Raw genomic sequence first — 13484 nt, 5'->3', positions numbered from 1 at the left:
CTAAAAATTGCACGGTCATGTACATGTAGCCTTATACACTAACAGGTTGCCTAGGAGACCAGGCCTGGGGCCGCAGCGCGGGGACTCGATGGAGATCTTCACTCCCTGCAAACACCTTCTCTGCAATGGTCAGCAGCATATAAAGGGTTAATCAGCAGGGGCCCGGCTATCAGTGACTGCCAAGTCCCTGCACTGATCGGGCAGGCACCGGAGCAATGCCCGCCCGATCAGCATGATGTAAGTTAAATTGCAGGAAGTCACCTCCCGCTATGACGTACTATTACATCATTGGTCAGGAAGGGGGTATATACATTGTCCAGATAAATAGTGTATATAGCAATCAGATACAGTGTATACAGTCCAGGTAAAAAGTATAGTATATACAGAGGCCTGAGCATTTGTATAGGCATTGGTCAGCCATTAAAGGGGTTGTCAGAGTTATGGAAAAAAAAGTATATAGCACTGTAAATCTGATGGGCAGCAATATATAACTAAGCTAAGCAAGTTTTAGGCCCTTTGTTTACCTGCAATAACAACAATCTCTGCCCCTCTCCCTGCTCTCAAAAGGGGGTGAATACAAGTGCTGCCCTAAATGACATGTCTGCCTGCTGGGAGACTCAGCAGCATGTTGTATGTGTATGACTACAAGTCCCAGCTGTACAATGACACTGCTGATACACACAGGATCTTCCCCCTACCTGTTTTTATGCAAGGCTCTGCAGAACTCCTGTCAGCTCTTGTACCCAGCATTTGTCTCCTTACTGCCTGCAGCTACTCAGTAAAGCCTTCAGCCCCGAGTCTGTGCAGCTGAAGGGCTTAATGTTTTTTCTCCAGTATCCAGGGAGAGAGCAGACAGCAGCAGCTGGCAGTGCAGGGGGGCGTGTCCAGCACAGTGATCTGCTCTCTCAGGCTTGTGCAGGAAACATCATCAGAGCAGGGAGAGAGGCTGACATCACAGGTCATGTGACCCTGAGTGAAATCTGAGAAAGCAGCAACTGGAGATAAAGGAAGTGAATTGTCAAGTCCTCACATTTGCCTAGTTAAAAATCTACAAAGAACTAAAAATTAACTTGGACAACCCCTTTAATATGAACTGCCTAATATTGTGTAGGTCTCTCCTGAGCTACCAAAACATGGACTCCACAAGACCTGTGAAAGTGCCCTGTGGTATCTGATACCAAGACGTTAGCAGAAAATCCTCATGACCCTGTCACTGGCTCACCTACCTTGGACCACTTTTGGTAGGTACTGACCACTACATAGCAGGAACACCCCACCAGAGGCGGACTGACCGGGGAGGGAGGAGGAGGAGGAAGAGGAAGAGGAGGAGGAGGAGCCAGCATGGAGTCCGTGGGAGAGACATAGGGAGTAGTGTTGAGCGAACTTGTGCTTTAAGTTCGGCGTCTAAAGTTCAGGTTATCGAAGTATCCTGTTATGGCTTCCGCTACCACGGACCATAACGGAATTTAGAATCCATAATACTTCGATAACCTGACGCCGAACTTAAAACACAAGTTCGCTCAACACTAATAGGGAGGCACACTAAGGACGTAGGTAACACTACCCCACATTATCAGCACTAGTGTTATCTGTGGTGTTACATAGGACTGCAGGTAACACTACTACATTTTCTGTGCTCAGATAGCCATCACTGTTATCTGTGGCGTTACATAGGACTGCAGGTGACATCTACTATTTTTTCTGTACTCAGAGTTATCACTGTATAGGGGGCCCACTGAGACTATCGCCCAAGGGCCACATGAGCCTGGAGCCGACACGGTGCAATGTGGGTGGGGACACACGGGCCCCATAATCTCTTATTGCCCAGGGGCCCCATGAGTTGTCAGTCCGCCCCTGCACCCCACAAGACCGGCCGTCCTGGAGATGCTCTGACCCAGTCGTCCACCTATAGCCCTCGTCAGAGTCGCTCAGATACTTACCTGCGCCCTTTTTTTCCTGCTTCCAACACACCAGCCTCCGATAATCCAGAATAAATTGATATTCCCAACATCACATTTACCAATGAAACGCAAAATGTAAGAAAGGACATAAAAAAAACACAAACTCAGAAATGTCTGTAAAATAAAACTGCATTTCTCTGGAAACTGGGCGGACATTTACAGAGTAAAAGAAAAAAAAAATGCATACAAATCATCCAAAAATGTACATTAAAATATACAAGAGGGAGGTACTGCGAGGACTCCGCCTACAGTGGGGGAGGGGTAAAATAAATTAGGGGGAGGGGAGGTTTCGAGAGCCTGATGGAAGGCTGTATGACTGGAATGCTTTCGCTCATTTGCCCCCTGCTGGGCTGCACCCACATGATTCACAGATTATCCGTTATGAACAGGCTCCTCCCAGAAACAGTAAGCCCCACCCTCCTGAGACGCTCAATTATTGTATCAATGACTGGCCCTATTCCACTGGTAGAGGACTCCACCCACTAAAATGGGTGGAGCCTGCACCAACAAGCCCCGCCTACCCAGGATGCACTGCTATCACCTGAGTGACCTGGACACTAACGAGGACGCAGGTAGGTCTCCGTTACAGTCTAATATGGGGGGGCTGGGAGGAGTCTGGGGGTAGGTGGCCGTGCAGGGTGGGCAAGTAATCGACAAGATGTAAGACCAGGAAAAGGGAGGGGGATGGGAAGCAGCCTCTGGGGTGCATTATGGGGGGCAGTAATCTGCAAAGTACGGATGTTGAAGCGCCTCGTCCGCCGAAATCCTCTGGACCGGGTTACACTTCAGCAAGTTCTGGAAACAGAGAAGAGAATCTGAGTGAAGGGTCACGAGGGGCTCGATCTGATGATTAGAAGGGGGGGGGGGGGATAACATGTCACCCCCGAATACATCCAGCCACAAGTCTGGGTACCGGGTCTTTTGCGGCGTGCCACGGTCACATCAGTGAGGGAAGGGGGGCTCTAAAGGACCACAATAAAGGGGTCTCCACCCAGGTTTTAAACTGAAGCTTCCCCTGTAATAAAATGCAGCAACCTGGAAACCATCAGCAAGTAGATGAAACTAGTGCCGACTATTTAACCTCTTTATAAAGGGATTTTGTCGAGCAGAGCAGAACCGTGACGGGGTGTAAATTAAGGAAACTCAAATTTCAACCACAGGACGCACCGTTAAGTAATAAGAATAACAGATCCGTCAACAGCACCTTGATGGTGGTTTCCAGGTAGTATGGAAAGTCCAAACAGACTCAACAGATAAAAGGGTGAAGGAGATTATTACAGGGAGGCCGGCTGGTACCTGTAATGTGTGGCTGTCTACGCATGCTGGGAGTTGTAGTTCGGCATCAGTGATACAGAGGCACTAACCTGTAGCAAGTCTCTTCCAGTGGCGTTCAGCTTGGGTACAACATTCACTAGAGACGTAGTAGCCGGATACATGGGGTAGGGCTGAGAAAACAAAAACACGAAAAACGTGTGATCCTATACAGAACTGAGTGCGGGGTGAATGGGTCAGAGTCGCAGTAACCTGCAATACCAGACATGGCCACTATTAAAAGCACGGCGCTGCGCCTGGTAAAGAACGATGGAGGAGTGGGGCTCCATGGAAAACATCCCTTTAAGGGCTCATGCACACAAACGTATTTTCTTTCCGTGTCCGTTCCGTCCTTTTGCAGACCATTTACGGAACCAATAATTTCAATGGGTCTGCAAAAAAACTAACAAACGGAAGTTACTCCGTGTGCATTGTTTCCGTTCCGCCAAAAATAGAACATGCCCTATTATTGTCTGCATTACGGACAAGGAGAGGACTGTTCTATTATGGGCTAGCTGTTCCGTTCCGCAAAATAAGGAATGCACACGGACGTCATCCGTGTTTTTTGTAGATCGCAAAATACATACGGTTGTGTGCATGAGCCCTAAGGATAGGCCATCACAACTGTGAGCCCAGAGAAGCCTTCTAAGATGTTGCTGCCATCTAGTGGTAAAATAGCAAAATGCAAGATATCACATTTATTATACAGCCACACAAGCGACTTTTTTTTTTAAACTGCTGCTGCCGCCACTAATGAGCAGATAATACTGTGGAGGAGGGGAGGGGCTGTGGCTGCTGCTGCCACCAATGAGGAGATAATACTGAGGAGGAGGGGAGGGGCTGTGGCTGCTGCTGCCACCAATGAGGAAATAATACTGTGGAGGAGGGGAGGGGGTGTGGCCGCTGCCGCCACCAATGAGAAGATAATACTGTGGAGGAGGGGAGGGGCTGTGGCCGCTGCTGCCACCAATGAGAAGATAATACTGTGGAGGAGGAGAAGAAGGACTGTGGCCGCTGCTGCCACCAATGAGAAGATAATACTGTGGAGGAGGGGAGGGTCTGTGGCCGCTGCTGCCACCAATGAGAAGATAATACTGTGGAGGAGGGGAGGGACTGTGGCCACTGCTGCCACCAATGAGAAGATAATACTGTGGAGGAGGGGAGGGGCTGCTGCCACCAATGAACATAGTTAACCCATTAATTTAAGTGTTGACAGTGGGTGCTGGCAGCGGTATCACATACCCGGCCTCAATAACAGGGCACAGTGATCCCGCAAACCGCTGCAATTAACCCCTCAGGTTCCGAACCTGAAGGGTTAATTGATGGGGATCGCAGTGCCCTGTTATAGAGACCGGATATATGATACCGCTGCCAACACTTAAATTAATGGGTTAATTATGTTCAATGGTGGCGCAGTGCACCCCCCCCAGTATTAAAGTCTTTGGTGGCAGTGGCCACAGGGTCCCCTCCCCTCCTCCTCATTGGTGGCAGCTCCGATCAGCAGTTTAATTGTGGGGCTCCGATCAGTTACCATGGCAGCCAGGAGGCTGCTGAAGCCGTCCATGGTCAGCTCCCTGCTGCGGTGTGTACTATGTACAGGGAGAGAGTGTGAGGTCCTGGTCACCATCATAGAGCTCTATCAGGGAGAATAGAACAAGGGATGAAAAGATCCCAGGTCCGATCAGCAGTTTAATTGTGGGGCTCCGATCAGTTACCATGGCAGCCAGGACGCTGCTGAAGCCGTCCATGGTCAGCTCCCTGCTGCTGTGTGTACTATGTACAGGCAGAGAGTGTGAGGTCCTGGTCACCATCATAGAGCTCTATCAGGGAGAATAGAACAAGGGATGAAAAGATCCCAGGTTCTAACCCCTAAGGGGGGAAATAGTTATTAAATAAAAAGTAAAAAAATGTCCCTCTCAAAAATAGGATCGGACTGTTCGATTATGGGCCGGCCGTTCCATAAAATGAGAAATAAAATGGAGTAGTCTTCACGCCTGGGGCACGAAGTGATGAGGCAAACAGTGCAGATTAGGCATGGACGCCCCCAACATATTGCCCTATGTGATGCTGCCTATATTCCTGTCTCATTTTAAAAAAGCGCACATAAAGTGCCCAACCCCTTTAACCCCTTCAGGCCATTTTTCACCTTAAGGACCAGGCCATTTTTTGCAAATCTGACCAGTGTCACTTTATGTGGTGATAACTTTAAAACGCTTTGACTTATCCAAGCCATTCTGAGATTATTTTCTCATCACATGTTGTACTTCATGACACTGGTAAAATAGAGTAAAAAAAAAATCATTTTTAATTTATAAAAAAAAATACCAAATTTACCCAAAATTTTGAAAAATGTCCAAATTTCAATTTCTCTACTTTTATAAAAGATAGTAATAACTCCAAAAATAGTTATTACTTCACATTCCCCATATGTCTACTTCATGTTTGGATCATTTTGTGAATGACATTTTATTTTTGGGGACATTAGAAGGCTTAGAAGAAGTTTAGAAGCAAATCTTGAAATTTTTCAGAAAATTTCTAAAACCCACTTTTTCAGGTCTGAAGTCCCTTTGTGAGGCTTACATATAGAAACCACCCAAAAGTTACCCCATTTTAGAAACTACACCCCTCAAGGTATTCAAAACTGATTTTACAAACTTTGTTAACCCTTTAGGTGTTCCACAAGAATTAATGTAAAAATGGAGATGAAATTTCAGAATTTCTTGTCCAGTAACAAAAGCAAGGGTTAACACCTAAACAAAACTAAATATTTATGGCCCTGATTCTGTAGTTTACAGACACACCCTTCATGTGGTCGTAAACTGCTGTACGGGCACACGGCAGGGCGCAGAAGGGAAAGAACGCCGTATGGTTTTTTGAGGGCAGACAGTTTTTTTGACACCATGTCCCATTTGAAGATGCACCCCTAGAGTAGAAACTCGAAAAAAGTGACCCCATTTTGGAAACTACAGGATAAGGTGGCAGTTTTGGGAAAGTTTTATTTTGGGAAAAGGACGCTTTTTTTTTTTACTTGAAACTTTTAATTTCTTTGTAAAACTTTTTTTTACTTATTTTTTCACTTTATTTTTTGTCCCACTCTGGGACTTCAACTTTTGGGGGTCTGATCCCCTGTACAATGCATTACAATACTTCTGTATAGTGATGCATTGGCTGTAAGTGTATTACACAGCAATATACAGGGGGCAGGATCTCACAGGCTATCATGGAAGGCATCGGGCTGCACGGCAGCACGGGGACCCGATGGCTTTTCCCTCCCTACACGGACATTGCACGTGCCATGGTCAGCGCTGACCGCGGCACAACAAGGGTTAATGCGCCGGCATCGGCGAGTTCACCAATGCCGGTGCATGCAGCAGGGATCCGGCTATCAGTGGCTGCCAGACCTCTGCCGCGGATCGGGCAGGCGCATCTCCTGCACCCGCCCCGATCACTGCGCCATACATGTACGCCCCTGGTCCTTAAGGGGTTAAGAGCATGGACACATGTAGCGGTCGCGGTGAATGGTGTCATACATCTTTACCACTAGGCGGCGCCGTTTTCAAATGATGGTTGATGTCCGCGTTTCTTTTGCCAACTGACTCACCTTATAGTCCGGCAGTTTGGTCATGGTCGGCCATTGCTCCTCAGTCGGGGTTCCCAGTAATGTGTGCTTGGTTAAGGAAAAGCCCTAACTGTACAGGGTGAGCGCCCTAAAGTAAGCCTACGCCACATCACAGGCTCAGTAAGGATATCGGAAAATCCGTTTCAGCTGGTCGTCTACATCATTTCCCGGAAACAGCGGCCGCCCAGCATTCGCCAGCTCTGGGAGGAAGAACAGGACACAAAGCTTCAGAGGTGAGAATGAATTCCAGTAATCTGCCACCCGATACTCCAGAAATCACATAATATCTGCAAATATAACAAACCGCGCCGTATCACACAGAGCGTTGGGCCGGAGACACTTACCTGCAAAGATGCAGCCGGCCGACCACATGTCTATGGACGTGGAGTAAAGCTTAGCACCAAACAGCACATCAGGAGGACGATACCAAAGAGTCACCACCTAGAGGGAGGCCTGGTTATAAGTGGAGCGTTCCATAGGTGCAGGGGAGTCTCAGGCTGCAACCCACAACAGATCAATACCAGACTCACCTCAGCGGAGTAACAGCGAACCGGAATACCAAACGCCCGAGCCAAACCGAAGTCCGCCAGCTTCAACTCTCCGTTCTGTGAGAGCACACAGGTCAGAATTACAGGAGAACCCAAAGGAAGGCGATACATGTACATAGGGGCAGTATTATAGTAGTTATATACTTGTACATAGGAGCAGTATTATAGCAGTTATATTCTTGTACATAGGAGGCAGTATTATAGTAGTTATATTCCTGTACATAGGAGCAGTATTATAGTAGTTATATTCCTGTACATAGGAGGCAGTATTATAGTAGTTATATTCTAGTATATAGGAGGCAGTATTATAGTAGTTATATTCTTGTACATAGGAGGCAGTATTATAGTAGTTATATTCTTGTACATAGGAGGCAGTATTATAGTAGTTATATTCTTGTACATAGGAGGCAGTATTATAGTAGTTATATTCCTGTACATAGGAGCAGTATTATAGTAGTTATATTCTTGTACATAGGAGCAGTATTATAGTAGTAATATTCTTGTACATAGGAGCAGTATTATAGTAGTTATATTCTTGTACATAGGAGCAGTATTATAGTAGTTATATTCTTGTACATAGGAGCAGTATTATAGTAGATATATTCTTGTACATAGGAGCAGTATTATAGTAGTTATATTCCTGTACATAGGAGCAGTATTATAGTAGTTATATTCTAGTATATAGGAGGCAGTATTATAGTAGTTATATTCTTGTACATAGGAGGCAGTATTATAGTAGTTATATTCTTGTACATAGGAGGCAGTATTATACTTTTAGAAATCGTTTTGGTAATGATTACTTTGTAATATCAGCACTGTCTGACGTTGCCCTTCACATTAGTTTATATACTGAACTCACCATGAAAATATATATTTTTTAAAGGTTTGTTCTTCAGGAATTATTCATAGTAAATGGTGGATATGAGATTATATTGACATGTCTGACATCTATTAAAGGGGTTGTCTCACTTCAGTAATTGGCTTTTATCATGTAGACAAAGTTAATACAAGCCACTTCCTATTACTTCCTTTCCTGACTGGATTCATTTTTCCATCACATTATACACTGCTCGTTTCCATGGTTACAGACCACCCTGTAATCCATCAGTGGTGGTCGTGCTTACACATTATAGGATAAAGCACTAGCCTATGTGCGCTCCCATGGTCCCGGCCAGCAGAGAGGCTGACGCTTTATCCTATAATGTGCCAGCTCAACCACCACTGATGGATTACAGGGTGGTCTGTAACCATGGAAACGAGCAGTGTATAATGTGATGGAAAAATGAATCCAGCCAGGAAAGGAGGCAATATGGACAATAATAGTATATTAGTAAGAGCCTAGTATTAACATTGTGAAGTGAGAGGACCCCTTTAAGTCTCATTCCCGTCCCGTATTCTTACCCGGTTGATGAGCAGGTTTTGGGGCTTGAGGTCTCGGTGCAGAACGTTACGACTGTGGCAGAACGCCAGACCTTTCAGCAGCTGATACATGAAGGACTATAGGAGACAGAGACGTTCACACTGAATATTGAACACAATCCCATGCAGATACAGGGGGGGCTCTGCCAGGCAACGTTATGTGGCGGTCATACCCATAGGCTGCTAATCCCGGGTGTCGGACCTCCGCCGATCAGATGCTGATGATCTATCCAGAGGTTAGATCATCTGTTTAAACAAACTGCAGAACCCCTTTAATACAAGGCACTTACTAATGTATCGTGATTGTCCATATTGACTCCTTTGCTGGCTGGATTCATTTTTCCATCGCATTATGCACTGCTCGTTTCCATGGTTACGACCGCTCTAATCCAGCAGCGGTGGTCGTGCTTGCACAAAATAGGAAAACGCGCCGGCCTCTCTGGTGGCCGGGCCCGCTGGAGTGCACATAGGTCGGGTGCTTTATCCTATAGTGAGCAAGCACGGCCACCGCTGATGGATTCCAGGGTGGTCATAACCATAGAAACGAGCAGTGTATAATGTGATGGAAAAATGAATCCAGCCAGCAAAGGAAGCAACATGGACAATCACAATACATTAGTAAGTGCCTTGTATTAATTGTGTCTACATTGTGAATGCCATTTTCTGAGGTCAGACGACCCCTTTAACTCCAATTCATTGGAGCCGCCATATAACAACCCCTGGGGCCCCTGCTGTACCTGTACACGCAATGTATAGGAAGAAAGTGTGTGCGGTCCCAATATGGCCAGCCCTTGACACATTAAATACATTTATGGGACATTCCCTTTATAGGGGTGGTCCTGTCGATTTTTTACATTTTTTTAAAGGTATGGAACGGCATAAGAAGCCATACACACGTCCACCGTCCCCCTGTACCCTGCAGTTCTGGGCATTCAGCCAGGGATTAGCTGAGCATTTCCCGTGTCTCCAGGGGTCCCGGAAGCAGGAACGACTGGGGACCTGGGCGAGCAACAGAACGGCGGGGGAGGGGGAGAGGGACGGGCCGCACTGAGCATAATAGTAACTGGGCCGTCCAAACTGATTCATGCTGAGAAAGCGAGAGGAGGCCACCATGCCCCCCGGTCAGTACACCCCTCGCAGAATCTTACTTTTACAATTTCTGGGTCCAAGTCGCCATTACAGCTGTCGAAGTATTTCTTCAGATCCTGTAATAAAGAGGAGAAAAAATAAAGAGCGAAGACACAAAACTGCACCGTCTCTGAAAATCCTGCAGACAATGTGACTAGTGCCCTGCCGGGACCTTACCCCTCAGTTCCTGGCACTCCTTGCTGTGGATCCGAGGCCACGCGTCTCAATCCTTGCACTCGCAGGCAATGGAAGGCCGTTTATATTGGCCGGCGGGGGAGTCGGTATAATAACATGGTCGCCTACATTTGGCGCCATACAGGGGTCGCCATTACTGCTAGCACCAGACCTGCTCTATCGGATCACGTCCCTCCATGTGACTGCTCTCTGACTAGGGAGAGGCTGACCGCAGGACTGTAATTTATAAGGCAGACATAGCCGATATTGTAACTAACACCCCCAACATGTACGAGGTGCGGCAAACACTCACCTGATCACAATACTCAAAGACCAGCGTCAGCTTCTTGTCACTGTGCAGGACGTCGTGTAACCTGCAAATGACAAGGACACCATATAGGACAACATGCGCTCCTCCAGGGAGGCAGTGTGGACATAGGCTGCTCCTTCTAATCTCACTACCACCCCCAACATCTGAGGAGATGCCCCCTATACCCGGAGGGTCAGAGAAGTAGTTGGTGGCCCTCGCCTTACCTTACTATGTTCTTGTGCTTCAGCTCCTTCAGTAAGCAGATCTCCCGGAGAGCGGAGCTGGGGACCCCCTGCGGAGAGAGACGCGGGGATGACACACAGAGCAGAGACCCCACGTACAGACCACGGCCTACAACAGGCGCAGCCCCCCTCACCTCATCGTCGTCATCCAGCCTCACGCGCTTCAGAGCCACAATCTCATGGGTCTCACGGTTCTTTGCTTTGAACACGGTGCCATAAGTACCTGCAGGAGATCAACCAGTACACCGTCAGTAAGGGGGAGGATGGGGAGAGTAGTCCGGTACAAGAAAGAGGGACGGGGACAGGGAGTCCTCTACAATGGAGGAGAATGAGGGCAGTAGTCTGAGACTGCAATACAATGGAGGAGGATGAGGGCAGTAGTCCGGTACAAGGAAGAAGGACGGGGACAGGGAGTCCTCTACAATGGAGGAGGATGAGGGCAATAGTCTGAGACTACAATACAATGGAGGAGGATGAGGGCAGTAGTCTGAGACAATACAATGAAGGAGGATGAGGGCAGTAGTCTGAGAATACAATACAATGGAGGAGGATGAGGACAGTAGTCTGAGACAATACAATGAAGGAGGATGAGGGCAGTAGTCTGAGAATACAATACAATGAAGGAGGATGAGGGCAGTAGTCTGAGACTACAATACAATGAAGGAGGATGAGGGCAGTAGTCTGAGACTACAATACAATGAAGGAGGATGAGGGCAGTAGTCTGAGACTACAATACAATGGAGGAGGATGAGGGCAGTAGTCTGAGAATACAATACAATGGAGGAGGATGAGGGCAGTAGTCTGAGACTACAATACAATGAAGGAGGATGAGGGCAGTAGTCTGAGACTACAATACAATGAAGGAGGATGAGGGCAGTAGTCTGAGACTACAATACAATGAAGGAGGATGAGGACAGTAGTCTGAGAATACAATACAATGGAGGAGGATGAGGACAGTAGTCTGAGACTACAATACAATGAAGGAGGATGAGGGCAGTAGTCTGAGACTACAATACAATGAAGGAGGATGAGGGCAGTAGTCTGAGACTACAATACAATGGAAGAGGATGAGGGCAGTAGTCTGAGACTACAATACAATGAAGGAGGATGAGGACAGTAGTCTGAGACTACAATACAATGGAGGAGGATGAGGGCAGTAGTCTGAGACTACAATACAATGGAAGAGGATGAGGGCAGTAGTCTGAGACTACAATACAATGAAGGAGGATGAGGGCAGTAGTCTGAGAATACAATACAATGAAGGAGGATGAGGGCAGTAGTCTGAGACTACAACACAATGAAGGAGGATGAGGGCAGTAGTCTGATGCTGTAATATAATGGAGGAGGATGAGGGCAGTACTACAGACACAATACGGAGGTCCCCGCCCCATAAGCAGGGTGCAGGCCCGCATCCCCGGCCTTTCCTGCTCGCCTCCCCGCTTGTCCTCACCCTCTCCTATCTTTTCCAGCTTCTCGTACTTCTGCATGTCGCCGCTGTCAGGCCTCTCTCGCACTGCGCATGCGCTCTTTCCTCACACGCCCAACTAATAATCTACACATAAAGGCAGTGCAAAAGAGGCCTTCTCCTGACCAATAGTAAGAGCCGCCAGGGTGACGTCAGCCTAGAAGTCATTTCCATGGTAATAGGCCGACGCTAAGCCCTCCCACTGGTTGTTATGGCGATGTGCGTGGAGCCATCCTAGCTAGATAAATAGCGGCCATATTTATACACCTCCCATAGGGTCTGAGGAGCAATATGGCCGCGGTGACCCTGGCAGTCAGTGTGAATGGGAAGGCGGCAGCTTTCTCTTCAGTTCTGGCTCTGCCTGTAATAGGAGTATCTGCAGAATACGGATATACAGGAACGCCGTATCTGCGCCTTCGTATTACAATATAATACGTGTTATATATGCGATATATATATATTGGTGCGGCGTCCGCTCTCACCCCCCCTTCTCAGTGGCCAGCTTGGCCCACACCCGTGTACAATGGCCACAGAGGGCGTGACTCCTGACACCATATAGCCGATGAAACGGGCGCCACGCGGAGAACACGAAACAGGTGACGCAGTTCCTCGGGTTGTGTTCACACTAATGTCACAACAGCATTTTCTATATTGTTTGGTGCAGTGGCCGATATCACCACCGAAATCTAATGTCCTGACATGTTATACATCTGCTGCTTTATATAGAAAATATATCATACACTGCTCAAAAAAATAAAGGGAACACTTAAACAACACAATGTAACTCCAAGTCAATCACACTTCTGTGAAATCAAACTGTCCACTTAGGAAGCAACACTGAGTGACAATCAATCTCACATGCTGTTGTGCAAATGGGATAGACAATAGGTGGAAATGATAGGCAATTACAAGACACCCCCAATAAAGGAGTGGTTCTGCAGGTGGTGACCACAGACCACTTCTCAGTTCCTATGCTTCTTGGCTGATGTTTTGGTCACTTTTGAATGCTGGCGGTGCTTTCACTCTAGTGGTAGCATGAGACGGAGTCTACAACCCACACAAGTGGCTCAGGTAGTGCAGCTTATCCAGGATGGCACATCAATGCGAGCTGTGGCAAGAAGGTTTGCTGTGTCTGTCAGCGTAGTGTCCAGAGCATGGAGGCGCTACCAGGAGACAGGCCAGTACATCAGGAGACGTGGAGGAGGCCGTAGGAGGGCAACAACCCAGCAGCAGGACAAGGAGGAACAGGAGGAGCACTGCCAGAGTCCTGCAAAATGACCTCCAGCAGGCCACAAATGTGCATGTGT

The 13484-nt window shown here is 47.4% G+C and overlaps 1 protein-coding gene across 1 annotated transcript; it reads right to left on the bottom strand.

The window, feature by feature from the left end:
* Positions 1–1925: 1925 nt before the first annotated feature.
* CDK5 (cyclin dependent kinase 5) lies at positions 1926–12260 on the bottom strand. The gene is made up of 12 exons (XM_040431374.1): positions 12163–12260; positions 10847–10935; positions 10695–10762; positions 10474–10534; positions 10007–10063; positions 8841–8936; positions 7422–7496; positions 7236–7332; positions 7022–7091; positions 6874–6934; positions 3326–3406; positions 1926–2756 (listed from the first exon to the last, which is right to left on the bottom strand). The coding sequence occupies exons 1-12, from the start codon at positions 12197–12199 to the stop codon at positions 2670–2672; spliced, it is 879 nt and encodes a 292-aa protein (XP_040287308.1). The 5' UTR covers positions 12200–12260; the 3' UTR covers positions 1926–2669.
* Between the last annotated feature and the right edge of the window lie 1224 nt (positions 12261–13484).

Source organism: Bufo bufo, chromosome 5 (assembly GCF_905171765.1).
Source record: "Bufo bufo chromosome 5, aBufBuf1.1, whole genome shotgun sequence".
NCBI classification, from domain to species: domain Eukaryota; kingdom Metazoa; phylum Chordata; class Amphibia; order Anura; family Bufonidae; genus Bufo; species Bufo bufo.
This window is presented reverse-complemented; position numbering and strand designations above follow the sequence as displayed.

What these genes read in the sequence shown, in the direction of transcription:
- CDK5 (XM_040431374.1), bottom strand. Translation starts at nt 12,199, where the DNA reads ATGCAGAAGTACGAGAAGCTGGAAAAGATAGGAGAGG. An exon ending in AAAACCTGCTCATCAACCGG is followed by an intron (nt 7,497 to 8,840) that starts GTAAGAATACGG and finishes GTGCTCTCACAG; the next exon opens with AACGGAGAGTTGAAGCTGGC. An exon ending in CTGGAAGAGACTTGCTACAG is followed by an intron (nt 2,757 to 3,325) that starts GTTAGTGCCTCT and finishes CTCTGTTTCCAG; the next exon opens with AACTTGCTGAAGTGTAACCC.